Source organism: Bombyx mori, chromosome 19 (genome assembly GCF_030269925.1).
Source record: "Bombyx mori chromosome 19, ASM3026992v2".
NCBI lineage: Eukaryota > Metazoa > Arthropoda > Insecta > Lepidoptera > Bombycidae > Bombyx > Bombyx mori.
The window spans coordinates 9,663,224-9,685,939 of NC_085125.1; the positions used below are offsets into that span (position 1 = coordinate 9,663,224).

The 22,716-nt window shown below is 39.1% G+C and overlaps 1 protein-coding gene across 4 annotated transcripts in view; it reads left to right on the plus strand.

Moving 5' to 3' along the window:
• LOC101737140 (protein dead ringer) overlaps window positions 1-22,716 on the plus strand; it is a 170,946-nt gene that overhangs the window by 39,334 nt on the left and 108,896 nt on the right. For 3 of the 4 annotated variants that reach the window (XM_021350717.3, XM_012694792.4, XM_012694795.4), the window contains exons 2-3: window positions 15,705-15,986; window positions 16,443-16,715. In XM_021350717.3, coding sequence (XP_021206392.1) covers window positions 15,705-15,986; window positions 16,443-16,715 — 555 coding nt within the window. The remainder of the gene's footprint in view (window positions 1-15,704; window positions 15,987-16,442; window positions 16,716-22,716) is intronic. The other variant, XM_012694794.4, reaches the window with a different exon arrangement.

Here is a 22,716-nt window from a genome sequence, read left to right on the forward strand (position 1 = left end):
TCCCCCGTGCTGTCATCTGCATAGCAATGCATGCCATCAATAGACAGCATGTCATTGATATACAGGATGAAAAGCGTAGGGGAGAGCACCGAACCTTGTGGAACGCCAGCGTTAATGGTCATGGTATCAGAACAGTCACCGTCTACAACGACCGTGATGCTCCGCCCATCCAAAAAGCTAGCGATCCACTTGCAGAGACCCTCGGGGATTCCGTAAGATGGTAACTTCGATAGAAGTGCCCTATGCCAGACCCTGTCGAAGGCCTTCGCGATATCAAGGCTCACAGCAAGAGCCTCGCCCTTGCTTTCCAAGGCTTCAGCCCACCTGTGAGTAAGGTATACAAGAAGATCGCCAGCTGAGCGACCGTGACGGAAACCGTACTGTCGGTCACTGATCAGCTGGCGATCCTCCAGATACTTCAGGAGTTGTATATTAATTATTCGCTCCATCACCTTGGAAAGCAAGGAAGTTATCGCGATAGGCCTATAGCTCGATGGGTCCGACCGGTCACCCTTCTTGGGGATAGGGTGGACGTGGGCAGTCTTCCATGAAGACGGAACCCTGTTAGTGCAATAAGAGAGGCGATACAAACGCGTTAGCGCAGGCGTCAGCTCAGGGGCGCACGTTTTCAGAACCACTGCAGGGATGCCGTCTGGCCCGCTCGACTTATGGACGTCCAGGAGTCGGAGTTCCCGCCTGACTGCACACTGTGTAAAGCAGATCTCGGGCAGGGAACTATCACACCGGAGGATGTTCGGTGGTGTGGCACCCCCGTCGTCCACAGTCGAGTTCGAGGCGAAGAGTTTGACCAGAAGGTCAGCCTTCTCTTTCGCACTATGGGCCAGACTGTCATCGGACTTGCGTAGTGGTGGGAGACTAGACCTGCAAAAGTTTCCTTCTGCAGCTTTGGCGAGCGACCAAAAAGCACGGCTCCCAGAGGGATAGCTCTTCAGTCGCTCGCCAATTCTAGCAACGTGCTCCGACTTCGCCTTGGCAATAACCTTCTTGTAGGACCTGGAAGCGGCGTTATATTTCCGCCTTTCCTCTGAGATGTTAGGGTCCTGACGTCTCCTGGCATTATCCCATGCCACGTATGCGGACCGCTCGAGGTGTGCAGCATCCCTGCTGGCATTGTTATACCAGGGTCTGCTGCGACCCCCAACGGGCACTTCAGAGGAGGGAATAAACAATTCCATCCCCTGGAGCACCACGTCTTTAAGACGGTCCGCACAGACGTCAGGATCAGCAGAGGAAAAGCAGAACCGCCCCCATGGGTAGGATGCGTAAAATTCACGCAATCCATCCCAATCTGCTGACATATACCGCCAAACTCTTCGATACCCGGTCGTCGTTCGACGATCAGGACGAGAGAGTGGAACGGCAGCACGAATAAGGCAGTGATCAGACGATCCAAGCGGAGCGTCGACCACCACACTGTATCCGGCCGGATCTGTGGTCAGCAGAAGGTCCAACAAAGAAGGCTCGTGCCCCTCGATATCTGGGACACGGGTGGGCTGTGTCACCAGCTGGGAGAAGCCGTAGGCCAAGGCGAAATCGTAGGCAGTCCGACCCGGGAGGTCAGTGGTTCTGGACCCCAACCACTCTTGGTGGTGAGCGTTAAAGTCTCCAAGAACCACCACCTCCGCAGATGGGTACTGCTCAAGCACGCGGTTAGTCCCCTCTTGCACATGTTCAAACAGAGCTGAACCTGCATCACTGCTGTGGGACCTGTACAGGCACGCGTAGATTCGGCTACGGCCCCCGTGATCTACGCGCAGCCACAAGAGGGACAGGTCCCGTTGTTCGAGGCCCCGAAGACGGCGACAACAGACATCAGCCCGGACGAATACGCACACCCCGGCTTTACGCAGGAAGTTGTGCTCCAATACGTAGCCGGGGTATTCAAGGTATGAGGTATCATCCGGAGCAGATATCTGCGTCTCCGTTAAAAAAAGCAGGGCAGGCTGCGCCGTCTCAAGGTGGTGGTGTACGGCGTCAAGGTTGCTATGTAGGCCCCTGACATTGCTGAAATCCACATTAAATGTGGAATGGGGAGCCGCCTGTAAAACCCTTTTCTTTTTTTTCGACTTCATTAAGTTGTTATATTTCGGGAGAGTAGGATTAGGAGAGGTAGGATGTTAGAGGTGAGATCGAGGCAACACCTGAATGAAGCGCGGAACATAGTACGTGCTCGACCACGGGTTGCGTGAGAGACTGACGCAGGGCATGGAAGGGCCCCCAGTCCACTCTGCGTGCGATCGCCGGGATCCACTCCGGTCTCCGACTCCGGCACGACGACCGCACGGCAGAATTTTACACCGGTTGGCGGGACAGCTTCCCGGGGCGGAGTTTAGTAGAGACACCCGGGTTCAGGTCCCCTACTGACCGGCGGGCGGCAGCGGATACCGTTTCACTGGGTCTCCCTATACCCCCGTCAAACAATCACGCCCCGCGAGTTCGCACGCACGTCTGCTCCGCAAGTTCCAGGCGTAACCAAGACTCACCCCCAACAAGGAAGGGGAAAGGGAAGGGATAGAACTGGCTCTCCAACCCACACGCCGGAACACAGCTAGGCTATTTGGCGGCGGACTCTAGTTGGAGGGTGGTCGCCAGCCAGTCGGACTAAGTCCTACCACCGGTTATGTTTTCGGCTCCCGTTTAGCACCACCCAGGGGTCACTTGTAGGGAATCGCGGGTTAAACCTACGGAAGCGGGAAGCACCAACCCCCAAACTTGAATTTATAACACTACCTGTACATACACAATACAAATTATCTAAAAGCTATTGGATGCGATAGAATTATATCCCGATCGAAGAGAAATACCTCTAGATTTAAAGAGTTTTTATTTGTTTTCGGAGTAATAAAGCTGAATGTGACATTTTAATCCTTACTTTTCACACTATACTTCGAAGCTGCATTGAAATTTTGGTGTCTTTGAGCCCTGGTAAATACAAAAACTATCTGCATCATGAGCTCGGTCTTCGATTGAGTCCAATTAATACGAAAGTGATAGAAATGAAAAGTGTCAGGGCGGCGACAATTTGAATACGTGCATTTAAAAAAAAAAAAAAACTCAAAAATGAGTTCATATATTTTACAATGTAACCGTAATTGGTTTTCCTTCAACAATCAATATTATTATATAATAATGTTTGTTAAACATCTAATAAAGTTGTAAATTATCAACATACATACAATGTTGTTCCAAGGTTTCGCTCTATCATTGTATATTAATAGTCGTATGTTTTATTGTTGTACCTTTAATATGTATCTCTTTAATGATCGGACATGCGCGCGGTTCGTGATTAGCGAGATGGTAATAGTTTTTTAAGTTAAATAGTTATTCCCATTGTAATATTTATTAATCATAAAAAATTGCATGCTCGCGTATACTTGCGATTCTAATTTGACAATTTTTTTTTATATTGCTTAGGTTGGTGGACGAGCTCACAGCCCACCTGGTGTTAAGTGGTTACTGGAGCCCATAGATATTTACAACGTAAATGCGCCACCCACCTTGAGATATAAGTTCTAAGGTCCCAAGTATAGTTACAACGGCTGCCCCACTCTTCAAGCCGAAACGCATTACTGCTTCACGGCAGAAATAGGCAGGCCGGTGGTACCTACACGTGCAGACTCACAAGAGGTCCTACCACCAGTAATTATGCAAATTATAATTTTCCGGGTTGCTTCTATGTAGCCTGGTAGTTGACATAAGACTTTAGTAATCAAATTTAAGTATTGCTTACGCGCTTGAGATCTTTACCGCCACGAGTTTCGTATAAAAACGGTTTATCTGAATTAACTTCTAGATATACAAGAAACAGTATGTAATGATTTCGGAAGCGATCCGATATGGCTACATTAGTGAGTCATTGAAGTTCGTGATTGTCTCATTTAACATTACCAGAATGAAAGTCATAAAGCATTGCCGAATAAAACGGTCAAAACTCCTCATGAATTATTACGTGGCTGTTTTTTTTTTTGTGAATTTCGATCTCATAATTTGAATTTAGACTTTAATCAAAAATACGAAAAATAATACTTTTTTTTTTAATTTGTGTCATTTAAAAAAAACTTTTTACGTGTACAAACTTAAACTCTTTTCTTTCTTTCTCTCTTCTCGTCTATCTTTTTAGTAAGCAAGCGAAGCTCGACCATGCGTCACAGCGGATTATCAGTGAATGTATGCAAAACACGCACTTGTTGACGCCACTGCGTGACACTTCATGGTAACATGTCATAAACTGTACGAACAAAAACTGTAGTTTCAATCTAATCGGACAAACAACACCCAAATAATTACAAAAAAGCATGGATTTTTAAGCTATTGCATAGATTTTATCGCGGGCTTTGAGCGCGGCGACTGAATCCGCCGAATTCCGTAACGAAAATAACCTGACACCCCCACTACGCCTACTATGTAGCTCGCGTTCAACACGTTCACACGTTGCGCTTTTTTAGTGTTTGTGAATAAGCGCGTGGCGTGACGTCACACTGCATGCGCATCTTGAAAAGTCTGCCCATCTCTCTCTCGCGCGGTCTAGCTTATGAGTGTGAAGGGGACAGTTAATGTTTTGCTTTTATTAATGTTTAATATAGCGTGGTCTTGTTTTATTATTGTTTTAATATTAAATTATCATCGTCTCATTATAATTGCATAAGCTGATAAAAATGCTATGCAATAGCTTTACTGCGGCAGTTCCCGAGTGCCACACGTTTGTTTTTTGTCATCATTCTCCTGCTCTTCTCCTAGTCACCTGGGGTTGACGTAAACCTTCGATACTCCTCTATCATATACCATTTCTTCGCTTACTCCCCTCTTACATATCGTCTTTCACGCAATCCATCAACTTCTTCGTAGGTCTAGCTCTTCTTCTATATCTTTCCACATTCATAGTTAACACTCCCTAACTAACTTCATTTTCATTTCGTCTCATCACGTGTCCATACCATGCATTTTTTTGTATTAGTTAAAAATATCGACTGTCTTGCTTTAAGAACAAACAGTGAAGTTTCGGATAGTTTGCAGGGTCCAGTACATAAAATCAGCCCTCCTGGCTGAACCCGTGCTCGCCCACCTGTCCTGGTGAAACTGGATAGGCCTTCGAGCTACCAGTAATCCTTCCTTCCTACGAAAAAAACGAGATATCAGATAAGAGATGCAGATTGGTTTACCTTTGTATACGTCACAAGCTTACAAACATATGCGTCTAAGCTAAAGCACATTTTACGGGAGCAGCGAGTATTGATCTTAAATTAATGACGTCTCAATATTGGTCAGTAGTGACATTAAGATCCGACGATGTTTGATATTGAGTGACTGATTGATCGTAGGTTCAGGTTTGTAGCTTTTTTTTGTCATTAAAAATAAAACGCGCCTAGCTATGTTCGATATCAGTTATATAAGTTTAAATATAGGGTAAACCATACATACCGCTCAGGTACAATCTTATGTATTGAAATATTATTGATTACATAGTATTATTATTGTAAAATTAACTAAGCTTAATGTTTCGATGAATATACCAATTAATTAATTAATAATAATTATTATTTGTTTCCATTGTTCTAATGCTTTTAATATTTTTTCAGCTAGTATAGAAGTTTAAGTTTTCTTCTGATTTGAATTGAAATTTTTGAGGTATGTGAAAGAATGACGATCGGTTATTATAAAAGACTCAATGTTGCTACAATTAAAATAAACGCCAACCACGGTATGTTTTATAGTAATACAATGCTATTTGTGTTCAGAACACCAGAATTTACGATTAATTACTTAGTGAGCATCACGTGAGCATCTAGATATTGTTTATAGGTATCTAGAAGCGCGTTGATGTCTTTTAAATTTATGTGATTTAAAATAACAATGTCATAATTTGATCTTATGGTTTCAAAATTAAGTACTCACAAATAACTTAGAAATATGTTGACTGCGGACTTCGACTAGTTCATTTCTGTGGAGTTAGATTGGATTCGGCGATCGACAATCTGCGGCCCTAAAAGTTCATTTGAAGCCTTATTGACACATAGGGAATCGTTTCAACTGAATCTCAGAGTAGCTACTAGTTCATCCCTGAGCAATGGCTGATGAATTAAGTTATTTGATCAAGAAATTATATTTTGCTATCGTTCTTGCACTGTACGCAATGAAATGCAAAATGTCTTGTGTGACGTTGTGGCGACCCCTGTTAGTTCGCTTTCGATAGCGGGCTTACGAAACATGAATGACATTTGTATTAACCCTTGAATATATTGACAAAGAGGCAAAAGTTTCATTCTTCACAATTTCAAAAAAAAAACGATTAAAATTGTAATCGGTGTAATCTGTGAGATCTTTACGATAAAAATATTAAGTAATAGATACAATAATTTCAGTCTATAAAATTTATGAGAAAGATTACAACAAAAATAGGCTCAAAAAAAAAGCTACTATCGATCCAATTTTTTTCCTTTTAGGATTCCGGAGCGAAGAGCATTCGGACTAAGATGTCTTCACGATTGATAAATATGTATCTGTTTCTATGTTACGCCGGTACACGTCGAATACAAAGTGTACGATTTCTCCACATGACCTATCTGTGGTTAGAGCATTAGTTTCCTGGACTTAGTTTACGGTCACCGCAGACCGTTGGTAATTAAACGGCGGTTAAGGCACGGTTTAACGATTGGCAAAACGTCACGGTATTGTCTGAGCTATTGTGAATATAATGAGTGTTACACTGTTTATGTCTTAGCTATGATATGTTAGTTAGATATTTCAATAACAGACCAAGAATAAGTTAGAGATAAACGCAGTTTGTCGTGAACTACATTGCTTTTATTCGATTGTACTAGTTTTGGTTTGTGCAAGTTCAAAATGGTATTAAAATGGTGTACTGATTCTGTGTTTCTTTGCGCCATTGCACTAACCTAGGTTGGTGCAATGCACCTACACTAAGGAGTTGCATGGGATCTGTTTTTTTTTAAATGTTTTTTTTTTTTTTGTAATGTGTAATCCGGCATAGATATTAACATAACTAGCGGTCCCGCATTAGTCGAAATTCGACTATAATTAATTGAAATTGTAAGTCTGAACATTATTATGATTCTATTGTCAAAGACTATTTATGCTTCGTTAATCACATATTTTGCCAAGACTACACTGTAGATAAATAATATTAAAGATAATCAATAATAACCTATTCTCAATTTGACCACAGAATTTAAGCAATAACAAAAGTTTGACAGTAAATAAAGAGTTTTTTTTTTATTGCGCTTGTAGGCAGACGAGCACACGGCCCACCTGATGGTGAGTGGTTACCGTCGCCCATAGACTTCAGCAATGCCAGGGGCAGAGCCAAGCCACTGCCTATCGCTATTCAGAATAGCTACTATTCTAATACAAGCCCGACGTTTTATATGACCAATCATTGACCGGATTAGCTTAAGCATAATTTTATTGGTGGCAGGGATAATTAAAGGGAAGACGACTCGGACTAGATTCGCACTAACCTCGATTCCATCGTTTGCGATGCGGTCAGAGTATCTGATGACAGGACGGTAGGGCACAACATCGTGAAGAGGAAACTTATAGATGGGGTGACGACTGAAGAAGGAGGAGGGATAACTAAAATTATATGTTTTTTACTTACGAAAACCGAAGAAAATGTCTGGTAATAGGTAGTTTTATTTTGAGATGTGCGGGTAGTTAGCATTACTATCACAATCCACATTCACCATATCATTCTGCTATTTGTAGAAAACTATCTATAAATTCCATTTTCAAAGGAAAATCCGTCGTCGTAAGAGTTTAAAGACTTTTAAAGTAAAAGTACAAAAACTCGGTCCAAACTTATTAAAGTCTACGTACTCGAGAGCTTCACCAGGAAGCGCCTCGCCCCACAAAAGATCTAACAGGTCAAGGGCAGCTGCTTCTAAATACTACCGCGGGATCGGAATCGCCGCCTACAAGATCAGACGAGAAACTCAGCCGAAACTCGACCGAACTCTTTGGCAAATTCGAAGAGTATGGTGACCTATGCTTTGGCTATTGCTACTAGAATCATACAATAGTATTTAGAGCGGATTATAATCAGTGACGACGTGTCACTATCTATCGGCTATCGGCGGTGGTTGACCAAATGGATCAGATGTATCGTTGCTCATCCCATTCTGGGCAAAAAAAAAACAAGTTTCAACGCTTATTAATCAAGTCACCCGAGAATCGCGTTTCATAAGTAACCGTTTTGTTCGCAAACAAAAAATTGATTGATTAACATATTCGTTGATGTTATTTTTAATTTCGTGATTAATTTCGTTAAAATGTTTCGTTATTTATCTCATTCGTCTCATTGAATGTGTCTTAACGAACTTTCTACGGAGTTTTATGGCGCGGGCTCGCGGTCGTTGTCGGGCTGATCCGAGGCCGCTTTCGCGAATCTGCAGTTCCCTTTAAAATAATGAGTCAAAACAAACATCTTTGTACAAAGGCCTTTATATGATGATGTTTGTTTGCAGTTTTACTGAATAAGTCGATAACGCAAATAAATGTGAACATCTCAGTTTACCTGACACGTTCAAATTCACACGACCTCCGCGGGATGCGTCAGCGGATTGACGACAAAAGATATCAGCGTCGGTCGTGTCCTTCCGATGAAATCACGGGTCAAGTCGATCCTAGTTTGTCGGTCCACTTAACGTCCAGCATTCGATTCCTTGGCAAACGACCACAGTACATTAAACTGTTCCTCGAAATATCACCCGGCGGGCGGCGCGCCTACACACGGCACGCAATAAAAGCGATCGATTATTACCTATACGTGTGAAAAGCGGAAGGAATAAGGTCGAGCGGCTAAGGTGTGTTGCAGCACGAGCCGTCCGCTGGTGACGGTCGTGAGAACTGTCAATATTTGACCCCATCCCGATGCTACGCTTCGAAATTGTCTCAACGATTCCGATATTTTCCAATAACAAATATTGTCTTAATGATCTTCATTCGATTTTGTGTATTAATCTCTCCGCGAGCGCGTCATCCGTAATTGATCGAGCGGATCGAAGCAATCGCAAACACGGATTCATTATCTCGATCTCAGTGTTGAGAACTCGTTTTTATTTGCGCTTTCTATACGTAAGGAAGCGTGTATAAAGGCGTAGTACCGCGGAATCTGGCACGCGTCAATCAAACGAAACATACACGAAACTTGACGATTTGTCACTCGGCCATCTTGACTCATTCACAATAACGTCCGCCATTTTGGTGACAATAATTAACAGATAGGCATCACCGTACGGCCGCTTTCTAGTTTTTGTTTTCTAAAAATAATTATCATCACAATAAGCGACACGATCTCTTTTTACTTACCGCTGTTGCGGTATTTTGAATAAAATTAGAAGCCAAATGATTTCAAATTCAATAGCGTCGGTATGGTCATAATGGGCATCTATTAGAAACTTGTGGAACGAATGTTTATGTACACCACGCTATTTGAGAATCACGTATAATAGAGGTCGCATAGTTTCTTTGATTCCTCATGTATAAGTATGCGTTGATCGTCGCTTCTCTCAAAGTGTTACGGGAAATTTGCTAGAATTTTGATGGAAGTTTGAGAAAAATGATTTAGTGAGGTTTTGAGTAATTAAACGGCTGTTGGCGGCGAGTGCGCGTGCGTCAGTTGAGTGGATGAGGAAGCGCGCCGCCGTGTTTACGTGCCTCGCTCACTTTCAGCGCTCGCTGTGACGCCGTCATGCCGTCAATGGCACAGGTTATTTACCTCTTCTTATCACCTTTTGTTTTGCTCAAATACTTAGCAGGCTGTTACTAGCTTCCTTACTTGAAATGACTTGCAAAATCTTTGGGTCGGCGTCGGTAGCGTCGGAAGATACATTTTTTGATTGATTAGATTAGGCTTTAATACGATTTAGATGTGCTTGTAAAATTATTTTCGAGTGAATCTTTTTTTTTGGATATCTAAAAAAACTTAAAGTAAAGCTCAGTGATTGTTTGTTCACGATATCTTAGATCGAAGTGAAATAGAAGCCGAGCTATTCGAAGGGCCAACAATAATGCATCGGAGGCCGATCGGCGATACAGGTCCTTGTGTCCACATTAGCATCTCGACGCAGGAGTGTGTGCAAACACCGAGGGTCATCTGATGAAATGTTCAAAGGCTTTTAGTTCCCGAGAATTATTAAATGAAGCCCCAGGATCGTAATGTAAACACAGCGTGTTTGCCGAACCGAGAACCTGTTGCTTTGTTGATGATATGATGCGTTCTTACCTTTATTGGCGGTTATTTTACGTGCGCAAATGTTAATGTGACTGCGGCCGTTAATGGCAACATAGTAACGCCTCGCGGTCCCATCAATCCTTAAGAATGTGGCACATCGATGTAATCAATTCTTTCAGAATAACAAACTTTAAAGGCAGACCGACACGACGCTTATGTCGCGATGTCAAAAGAATAAAACGATAGTTCTGTAAACGACAATGTTTGCATATGAAGTGCGCACAATGAGAGTTGCACAACTCTAAGGCAGATTTCCCTTCGGCGTCGTCAATTGTTCAAATGAGTGTGGCAACTGCGAAAGCCCAGATATGTGTGGATATCTAGGCAAATAGTAGACTGTACCTTAAGATAAACATGCAGGTAGCCGGCCTGTATCCCGGGTGCTAACATCGCTAATGTGTAGACAAAGCTTGTCGTGACTGATCCTGCTAATAAATATTCCAGGGAGAGGACGCGCAAATGTTACTTACCACTGGTTTCATCAATAAGCGATGGATAAGTCGTGTTGGTATTTCAGTGAAAACTTCTTTAGCGGAGCTGTGATTGTTAATCCTATGGAACGAAAATGATACTCGAAAAGCAGCACTAAAAATTGAAACATCTCGCCAGTACGAGAATTTGATAATCGGAAAAGTTTCACTTCATATTTGTTTTTTGTATTTGCCATAATAAATAGACAAGCTCATACGCTTGGTGGTCACTGATATCTCAACCAAATTACAACGGGAATTTCGATGTATATGATATCTTAAGATACTATTTCGATGGATTCACGTAGCTAATTAAGAAATTGTGGTTAGTTTAGTCAAATGCTTTTGATCTTTGACTGCCCTTCGAATACCAATCGTAACATTAAAATTTTTTACTATGTTTTCTTGCCTGTCTTAATTTAAAGTTTATAAAAGTTAAACTTAGCGAAAAGCGATAAGCTCTTAGCGATAAGACCGCCAATTGTACTGTTTGTGTATTTAATGTATTGCATTTTTTATTTATTTTGTTTATAATAAAACCTCTTTCTTATCTTATGCACTCTTTCGGTAATAGTTGTATTTAAAACTGATTCAATTAATGCTTCACGATTAAATGGATCTATACATAATTCGCTAATTAATTAATTTACACAACCATCTTCAATGTTTTCATCCTGCTTCAAAATATCTCGAGACATTAACAGCGTTATGTTCAATATTTTATTACCTACCGATAGTTGTTTGTATTGCATACCAAACATGTTGGACGCAAACGACATCTTTCATTACAAGTTTCTATTTGATTTCGACTCATAAAATATACTCGCATGAACACGATTACGATTTCTATAACAAATACTAAATACATTGCGGCAGGCGATGCATCGATTTTCTATTTCAGTTTTCAAATCGATTTTTTATTTATTGTCACGTATAAAGTGCTGTGAATAACGATTCGAATTGTTACATTCTTTTTTTTATATTCTTTATTAGTTTACTAGCGACCCACCCTCGCTTCGCTTAGGGAACTGTAATTTATAATTGATAACAGTATTTCTCCACTATTTAATGGATGTTATTATACATATAAACCTTCCTCTTCGATCACTCTATCTATTAAAAAAAACCGCATCAAAATCCGTTGCGTAGTTTTAAAGATTTAAGCATACATAGGGATATAGGGACAGAGAAAGCGACTTTGTTTTATACTATGTAGTGATATTCTTTTTCATTGATAGAAAAGGACTGTTCTATTTTAAGGGAAAATAAGACAATTTAATTTGAAAAATTTGTAAGAATTTACTCTGTATGTGTTTTAGTAGAAGGCGTTAATCAATGGTGTGTCCTCCTGATTACCGTGCAGCGGGTTGAGTTTCGGTATACTTCTGAGAACGGCATCAGTTTCATTCCGTGTTTGTTTAAATAATAAGCATCGGGGCTGCTTAATGGTACCGATGGTCGGATTCTTTCACTTTCCGTTTCCATTCTAAGGTCACGATTTAAAGTGTAACACTAGTATACTGGGCGCGTTAATTCGAAAACTTTTTCAATCCGGCCCGACCGTGAACCGTGGGCCGTGTTAGCTCAGAGAAATCCCGGTTATGTGGACATTGCTCTGAGAGTACCTTTCATTGGGTCACCAGAAAACTTACAGCTAATATATTATTATAAAATCACGCGCAGAGCGATCCATACGATGCGTACGACTTGGTTTGATTCTATTTATTTTAGAATTAGCACGTGTTCCGCGCTAACATTATCCTACTTATTGGTACGCGAGTGACTGTTGATTTTTACAGTTCATCACACGATAATAATATATAACACGTTTTAGTTCGTTCGCGTGTTTGTTTGTTTTGTTTTCTTAATGCGGTGAATTTTATAAGGTACATGAACTCTTAAAAAATCGTACTAAACGCCTCATTTTATTGATTTAACGTTCAAATAAAATTGGGGTTGAGTTAAAAAGAAGATATAAAAGGCAAAAATTATTCAGTAGCGAACTTGATCCACGTGAAAAGCCTCCGACATGTTGGTTGGATACGCGAAGTTGTATAATTATATAAGGTTCTGTATGTCTCTTAGTATAGTAGTGTTATACACGCGGGCGTTTTAATTATAGTGAAGTCTCAATTGTATTGTGGTACGTCTGTCCTACCCCACGAACCGGAACAAACGAGTTATTCGCAGCAAAATAAGGTGTTTTAATCTATATATATAAAAATGAATTGCTGTTCGTTAGTCTCGCTAAAACTCGAGAACGGCTAGACCGATTGGCTAATTTTGATCTTGAATTATTTGTGGAAGTCCAGAGAAGGCTTAAAAGGTAGATAAATATGAAAATGCTCAAAATGAAATAAAAATAACAATTTTGTTTTTCCTTTGATGTCCCCCCCGTCGGATGGATTCCTTTTGTTTGTTTTAAGTTTATTTTATACAAAAGTTGAGGTCTTTTATTTATCGATTGAGACACTACGAAGTCTACTGGGTCAGCTGGTTATAAATAAAAATTAGAAAAAAGTAATGAAAAATACGTCAACAATTCAAAGTTAATCAACACACGTCATTCGAAGTTTAAATTTGTGTAACAGTAAATTTCTCGTGGTTCATTCATAGTTCTCGCTCAATTCTCGAACAAGTTTCAAAATTAAAAACGTTCTATTACTGGAGGCGACGGTGTAAAAAAATATTATTCAGAGCGAGTCCTTGTTATATAAACCGGAGGAACTCTAAAACGCAGGCGTCGGGGAAGGCTTGCGTGTCTCTCACAACGTTTATCCGAACGAAACATTTCACCGATAATAACTCCACACAATATAATAATGCGAATAATAAATAAAAATCGAAATAAAATAATAATTTTTAATGTCGTAATTGTGGGCCGGGGGCCGTGGCGGCGACTGCGAAACATACTCGGCGGCAATTTGATCGTGGACTCTCCAGTTCCTTATATTGATTCCGATGGAACTTTAAAAGGTTTAATAATGGAACCGGTTCGCCATAGTCATTACGGGCATCTGTTCCTTGTAATGGAATGAAATATTACGTGCGAGGTTGGACAGGACCCACTGTACTTACGTCTATATGAGAGACGTCCTCGCTAAATGATACGGTTTGTGTACCAGTTAAACTCGAGTTGTTGCTATAATATTTTTTGTATCGTTATTCATTCAAGTTTAAAATAGATTTGCAGTACATCTGCAGGTTACGATCACGTCAATAGTTGGCTGATTTTTCGTATGAATAGAAATAAAATAGAGGTATTTTCAAACACTTGTTTTTACAGAAATTTTTTTGTTGCTTAGATGTGTAGACGAGCTCACAGCTCACCTGATGTTAAGTGGTTACTGGAGTCCATAGACATCTACAAAGTAAATGCGCCACCCACCTTTCGATATAAGTTCTAGAGTCTCGAGTATAGTTACAACGGCTGCCCTACCCTTCAAACCGAAACGAATTAGGCAGAAATAAGCAGGGTGGTGGTTACCACCCGCCTCACAAGAGGTTCTACCACCAGTTAAGAGTTTATAACTAAGTTAAGAGTTTGTAACTGTTATAGTGTAAATAATGATTTTATTCAGGTATCATATTTTGTGGCGACCATCTGTTTTACCATCGTCACCAATTGCAATTTAAATAATGCAAATAATTGAACAAATTTAACTCCTGAGGCGATTCGTGGCCGCGCTCATTATTTATGTAACGCAACGTAAACAAATTTTCTATCGGAATTGAATCCAACGAAATATTACATCTTGTTTTTCTAATTAGTTACAAACTGTGCAACGCGATGTTAGTGATAGATCAAAATTGAAGTTTGATATGTTTACGATAATGGGTTTTAAGTAGTTTGTTTTTCCTTTGTTATTGTACCGTAAAAACAGATGTTAGGTAGTATTATAAAAAGATTGGATCAGAGAAGGTGCTTACTTTGAAAGTGTTGAGAAATCGTATTTTGTCAGAGTATCGCGGGTTGCAGATACATGATACGGCTTATAGGTACTCAGACCCTACAAATCATTTATAATTTTCGTGGTAAAATTTTAATGACCGTCGCCATATTTTTTTTGCTTAGTATTTTTCCGAGATCAGTCTTAGGACGGATTCTTTACAGGTGGATTTTGAAAGATTCCCAGCTGAAAGTATTTTCCTATTATTTTGTTAATTTCCTATATTCAGTACCTGAATATCATGTTTTTTCCTATAGACACAGCCCACTGTACTCTGTACTGACCAGTAATGTCATCTGTGAATGTAGCAGCGTGTATAGGGAAGATCCCAGCACAGAATCGTGTGATACACCCATCTGTATACCGTAGAAGTTTTAGAAGTCCTCGCATTCGTGCACTTAGAATATGTGGTCCGATAGGAAACCTTATCAAAAGCTTTTTGAGCTTCAAGCAACGGCTTTCTTCGGACTTGATACGTAACAAGCCTCGACTGTTTTGGCCCACAAAACTAGAAAAGATTTTCTACCCGTAAATCCGAAGAAAAAACGCAATCTTACATCTTTAAACGAGCAATTCTCTGTATATAAATATACATATATATATAATCTGAATGTCGGAAACGGCTTTAACGATTTTCATAAAATTTAGTATACAGGGGATTTCGGGGGCGATAAATCGATCTAGCTACGATTTATTTTCAGAAAATGTTGTTTTGATTCGTGTTTTCAATAATTAACTTTTTCGATAATCAACTTAAACATAAACTTTTTTTTTTAATTGAAATAAAATAGCAAATAGTATAATCATATATATTATAAATATGTGATTCGAATTTAAATATAATTTCAATCATCAAGAAATAAATCTCCTCTAGTCTATATTATATATTTTTTTATAAAGCTCCTCTAGTCTATATTAATATAAGAATTGTTGTTGTAACTGTTCTATTCCTGTGTTGTTGTTTGTGTATTTCTCGTATCGATTCGTGGAATAATATTTGCACTAAACTTGTAGGGGTTTTGTCTACAGTCTGCGCGGTCAGAAGGAGACACGTCGGGAGACCAGTCTTGTGAGAGTTCAGACGAGGGTGTCAGTCGTGACGCACCCAATCACCAGGCTCTTTCGGGTCATCAGGTGCACCAGCCCCACCAACAGCTACCACAGGCACTTTCCCATCAGCCACATCAGCAAGCCCACAATATGAGCCATCATGCCCCAGTGCACCAGCAGATAAACCACCAAATCACACATCAGCATCAGAGGAATTCGCCGAGGCCTCTTGAAAGGGAACTAAAAGTATGCATAAATTATTTTTATTTAAGGTTTTTAATACTAAAATAAAAATTTTACTCTTTTTTATTTTTACTGCTTAGATGGGTGGACGAGCTCACAGCCAAGCTGGTTGTTAAGTGGTTACTGGAGCCCATAGACATCTACAACGTAAATGCGCCACCCACCTTGAGGTATAAGCTCTAAGGTCTCAGTATAGTAGCAACGGCTGCCCCGCCTTTCAAACCGAAACGCATTACTGCTTCACGGCAGAAATAGACAGGGCGGTGGTACCTACCCGTGCGGACTCACAAGCGGTCCTACCACCAGTACTACTCTATTACACTTTTTTTATTGCCTTATGATTACGATATTCAAACAAAAACGCATTCAATTTAGCAACATTCATAAATAAAGAAACTGTAGACAAATAATAAGTTAGTTTTAAATATTGAATTATAGTAAATTTTCTTTTTCGTTCAGGTACGAGACGACTTCGAGTCCCTCAAAACTTCACTACATCCCCATCTCTCCTCTTTAGCTTCGCTAGCCCAAGGAGCTCCACTGTCAACATCCAACAGTGTCTTTGCTCTAGCCGGAGCAGTACCGGCTAGTGGTTTCCCATACGCACCACCTGCGTTCTTAGCTCCAGCACCACCGCCTCCAGCACAACCAGTGGGCTCTGCTTCGTCATCATCGTCCGAAGGCAGTGCCGCTGGGTGGAGCTTCGAGGAACAGTACAAGCAAGTTCGCCAGGTCAGTAATTTGGTGCTAAGTATTAATTATGTTTTTTATTTATTTTATTGCTTTGGTGGGTGGAAGAGCTCACAGCCCACCTGGTCTTAAGTGGTTACTGGAGCCCATAGACATCTACAACGTAAATGCGCCACCCACCTTGAGACATAAGTTCTAAGGTCTCAGGTATAGTTACAACGGCTGCCCCACCCTCCAAACCGAAACGCATTACTGCTTCACGGCAGAAATAAACAGGGTGGTGGTACCTAGCCGCGCGAACTCTCAAGAGGTTCTACCACCAGTAAAATATCTATGTCGGATTATACATTTTATCCAACTCTTTATCTGGATAGAATCTTCATAAAACCGTCGTGCAATAAGTGAAGAATTTAATGGTGCATGTTTACTTCTATAAAACTATAAGCCGATAGAAATGTGCCGTCAGAAATAGGGTAAGCACATATAATTGACTGAGCAGCCCACAAAAACACGCGTAATAAAGTCGTCCGCAATCTGCTCAAAGCCCTGAATGGGCCGGGTGACAGCGGATTATTATTTCTCATCCCACTGGGGCCGGAATGACCCTCACTTGTTTTGACAACCCTTCGCACAAACCAATGAAATATGTAACAAAGGGAAACGGGTTAGGTCGGCCATTGCTGAACGTTTGAAGTATGTTTTATTGGGCGTGTGTGTAATGTTGGCAACACTGAATAATTTAGGAATAGGGTGAGCGGGGGAACAATGATTTGCTGTGATTACCGCATTATGATGGGTATATATTTACATTTCACTGGTGGTACAACGTCTTGTGAGTCCGTGTACGGGTATGTACCACCACCCTGCCTATTTCTCGAGGTGGTGTCTCGATGACCACTTAACACTAGGTGGGCTGTGAGCTCATCCATCCATCTAAGCAATAAATAAAAAATGTAAAGGCAATGTGGTGCTTACCGAAATGTGACGTATATCTTTTAAGAAAACGAACATTCCTCAACTTAAGAAAATCTATGCTAAATTATGCTACTGTTAATATCATAAAATTACATATTCATCGAAGACTGTGTGAAGCGGCCAATAAGGTAATATTCGGGTATTTACGAATCATTACAGAATTGACTTGTGACGACCGTTTTAAGACATTCAAACCCCTTAGTATCTGAGACTTATAGGTATTTTATATCCGAATTTAATTATGTAGGACCAGACCGTTGCATGAGACTTTCATATGCGAATATTGGCATTCATTTATAAGAATCCTTTGTGCGTTTCAGAGCATATGCGGTATCTTAAATATGAAGTATAATTTCATTATATTACTTTTTAGCCTCACATATTTTAACAAAACACATGTAATCCCACTGTTATCGTGTTCAGCGTATTCTATGGATCACCAATAACACCCATCTTTTAATTAGTGCAATCCTTAACAAGCTGATTAGTTTTTATACATACTTACATACTTTTGTAATACCCTACAGTAACAAAAATAGAGGGTAGTTAGCACAATATTCATGGGTCGATTTTTTTACACCTACCTATGCTGATAGCCTTGAGGGGCTATTTCAGCTTCTCCTTGACGTGTAGGTGACCTCACGGGGTTGAAACCGGGGTGTTGCTAACACTGGCCCTAGCAAGAGCAGTGCTTCGTGGAAGTGTCGATGAATAATAACAAAGTCGTCCATAGACGCTCGTGACCGTGACAACTGTAAAATATTCGAAATATAGGAAATAATAAAATGACAATAAAAACGAAAGATTAAGCCGTAAAAGTAGATATGTAAATATCCTAAAAAAGATAATCATGAGCTTTAGTTTGAAAAATGGGTCAGCCCTTATACAGTGCAATTGACACTTCAAGTTCGTGTGATTTGTCTTCTTGTATAATTTTCTCTAATTACTAAGCCAGGGATCCATCAGCTCATCTAGAGTAATAAAAATAACCAGAACCTAAAGTCTATCTAGAATAAAAAAGGAATAAAACCTTTAAGCATTTTTATTGACACGGGACTTTTAACACTAGCACACAGAGAAACAAAACGTAAGACATACATAGTTATATTAAATAGTACCACAGTGCAATACAAAAAAGGGTGAACAAAAATTCCTCCAATTACGGACATAAAGCTATTGTACTATTGTTAATAAATAAAAATTACAGACTCAATGAAGACTATGTAATTATAATATAATAAAGCGGCTAATTTCGGTGGGCATTCAATTAAGTAGTGGCTTTTGTGTCGAGGTACATTTTGATATTGACGAGGTATTCGCGGATAGGTTGTATTAGCGCCCTCAACGTGGCATAAGGCGGAGGTCACGATTTCTTTGTGGTTGCAACGCCTTTTGTAAAGGTGTAGGCACACTTCAACGAAATATTGTATTATAATTAACGCCAATTTGTGTTCATGTTTTCAATGATTGAATGCATTAAGTGTTCTTTCTTGGAAAGTTATCGTATTTTTTGCTAACTAAATTGTCTGCATATAGCTTAAAAAGAGGAAAATAGTAATTAGTAGCTGCCTGTGGAATTCGAACCCCGGGCTAATCGCAGCCTTCGATAGGAATATATCAGATGTCTAATCCTTTAGGAAACGACAACTTCATTATAACAAGAAAACAAAAATAAAACACAAACTTACATTTCAATCACTCCAGTCTTATTTGTCGTGATTGGCGTTTTTAAACGCACCCACAAAAACCATGCTAAGGTTTTACTGGAATGTATATGTAAATCTGTAGACGACTGTTGTAGAAATTCTAGAAATTTATGTCGCCTTACCATATTTATATTATATATTTACCTTAGTGTTGGCTTCTAAATCATTGTGGAATGATTGTTGTTCGATCGTTTTATTAGCTGTCATTATTGTTGAGCTGTCAACTAGGGCCTTCGTAGTGTCGTTTTAATGGTCGCAACAAAGTCGCCTCCAGACAGGAAAGTCCAATAAAAAAAAATCTTTTAAAAACACATTCACAAAATGCGATGATCAAAAATAATTTTAATGAAGTAAATGATAATTTTAGAAGTTGTATTTTTTTTAAAGGAAAATCGCAATATTTGACTTGAAATGCAATAAAAGAAGAATAAACAAGTGTGTGACAGAAACAGAAAATGAATGATGCGTTATGTTTAGATTCTCGCATCGTGTAGTTTCCACAAGCAAAGCACGTTTTTAGTGCATTTATCAAAACACGAAGAGGACTCGCCGGGGGGTATTTCGTACACGTGTTTGATTCATTCAAATCATAACATTTAATGTGAGTGCAAATTTTTATTTAACAAAAATTGTCTTGGATATTAGATTTCAAAGCGTTTAACAATAAAAATCTATCCAGTTTATTTGCATAGGACCCGTACAATAACGTTTTAGAAGTAGCGTATCAAATACCATATTCGTAACAGAGACTTACAACCCCTGTTTTTTTTTTTAGATTCAGTGGCTGATGATTTTCATAATTATGTTTTATTTATTATCTTATACGCCATGTATTTTAAAAACATTATGAATTGAATTTTTTTTTTGCACTTGTGTTCACGAGACGTCAAGTTTTCATTTTCATTTGTTTTGCGAGTCCCTAAAAACCCAATTGACGCGCTTGCAAATACCAATGAAGGGCAATGTTTTTGTTGACAGCATATTAATTATCATAATAATAGAATATTTGAATAACGAAGATAGATTCGTAAATACGAAAACGGTCTGAAAAAGAAGAAAAAAAAGTGTCCGTGCACTTATGTACGCGCGTAAGAAGCTATACATTATTTTTATTAAATTTATATCTTTTTTTTTATTTTAATAAATTTGAAAAAAAACGATTAAACAACATCCTCAAACACGCATATTGGATATCCCTTTTCTTGACATCGTATAAATTCGGTAATTCTCGGTACGGTTCAGAAAGCTCACCTGCGGCTATATTCAGACTCGCCAAGTTACGTCGGTCGTATTGTAATGAGCGATTTAGTGGGCAACTTCATTCTGTTAATTTTGTGTCACAGTGAGCGCGCATTGTAAAATTTCAGTCTCATCAATTTTTCATAACGCGCTTAAGAAGTATAACTTAAAAAAAACGTGTAATATTATTGTCTCGTTCGAATCCCGAACACAAATAAAAATCCCGTAAAAAAGTAAAATCACCACACCCAGTGTCACGCCGAACGTAATCTCAAAACAAGCTTGTTGTAAATGTTTTTAAATGCACATGTCCTATTAGATTCGCCGTAAACCTTTTAAAGTGGCGGGCGCGCGCAGTAGGTTATGGGCGCGTTCAAAAAAAACACTAATGATTTTTTTTTTACTGGCAACCCAGACGATTAGCCAAGTGAGCCATCGTACTGGTATTCGAGTGTTTTGGATATTTATTCCGTCTAGACGTTATCTCACGAATGCTTTCGATACGTTTATCGTTGGGGTGGAATGTTTTATACACTTGAAATTAGTTATTGAGCTTTTACGGCATTTTAAAAGTTTTAAATTTAAATACCGGTATATTATAATAATATTTTGGAGACATTAATTACGTTTAAATTTTATATTTGCAATCTACACCTTCACAGTCATTAGGTTTATTAACTTTTTTACTTCTTGATAATTTTAGAACTAAACCAAAATATGTGGTTAATTATTTAGTTAAATGTTTAAAGGGAGTATCAGGACCGTTGAGTAAAGATGAAACAGTATAGATAATCACAAAGATAATCATGAAAACATCTGGTCTTAGTAAGTATATATTATCTGAGTCAGCAATGTAAAACAGAGTTAGCTTTAGGACCCAATCCGAGTTCCCCGGAAATTGCGGATGCCATGTTACAATTTATATAGACCTAAAATTCTTTGAGTGCATACTAATCTTATTTAGTAACTAGCGGACCGCCCCGGCTTCGCTTGGGTAGTACCGCACGCGATGAGTTTTAGTAATTTTTTTTACACATTGGGTTACATTATTGGAGTTTTAGTAAGGATCCCTAATTTTTTTTTTAATATTATATATACATATAGCCTATGTCATTCGGGGCTAGTGTAGCTTGCCAACAGTGAAATAATTTTGTAAATCGGTTCAATAGTTTCGGAGCCAATTTAATACAAACAAACAATCAAATCTTTCCTCTTTATAATATTACTAGCGACCCGCCCTCGCTTCGCTTCGGAAACGTTAAAACACACATGAAACAAAAAAAAAAAAAAGTAGCCTATGTTCATCAGGGACAATGTCGGCTTCTAATGGAAAAAGAATTTTTCAAATCGGTCCAGTAGTTTCGGAGCCTATTCGAAACAAACAAACAAACAAATCTTTCCTCTTTATAATATTAGTATAGATTATAGTATAGACAATTTAACTTTGAGATAATATTATTACGATTTAATCCAATAACTAATTATTACCTGGACCACTATCGGTATTGTTTTACGAAAACGTTTTCAATATGCCCCATATGAAAGTCAAACTCTTATCTGCCCAAACATGTCGACTTGTCAACTGCGCATATATTTTCCGGCCTTTGTATTATCATTTGACAGTTATTTTGAACGCTAAATAGCACTTACTTATTTACGTACTTCGTAAAATCTCAAGTTATGTTCCAATAAAAAAATCTCAAAGTAATTAGCTTAACGCGTACTTACTACCGAGTCAATCTACAACTTAAAAACTTATCGGCCGTTAATTTTTATGTCATTGTCTTACGTCATACGAAATTAGTTTAACATTAGATGCTTCGGATCCTAGTTAAGGTGCGTTCATACTATATTTTCTTTTCATTTAGTTTACCAACTATTAACGTTTAAATAGACGATTTGTCGTCGCAATTAACCTTAAAATGTCGAGTTGTACATAAATCGCTGTGATTACGTGTATCGACCTGGCAAGAGAAGTATTTCTGATCGGTCGGTCTTATGTAAAACCGGGCTAGTATTTTATCTTAATATTTATCCATGGCAGTGGCGTTAGGGAGGTTTTAATTTAACTAAAAGAGTGTTGTTTGCCTTTAAACAGTTCCATTGAGACTCCGACCTCATGT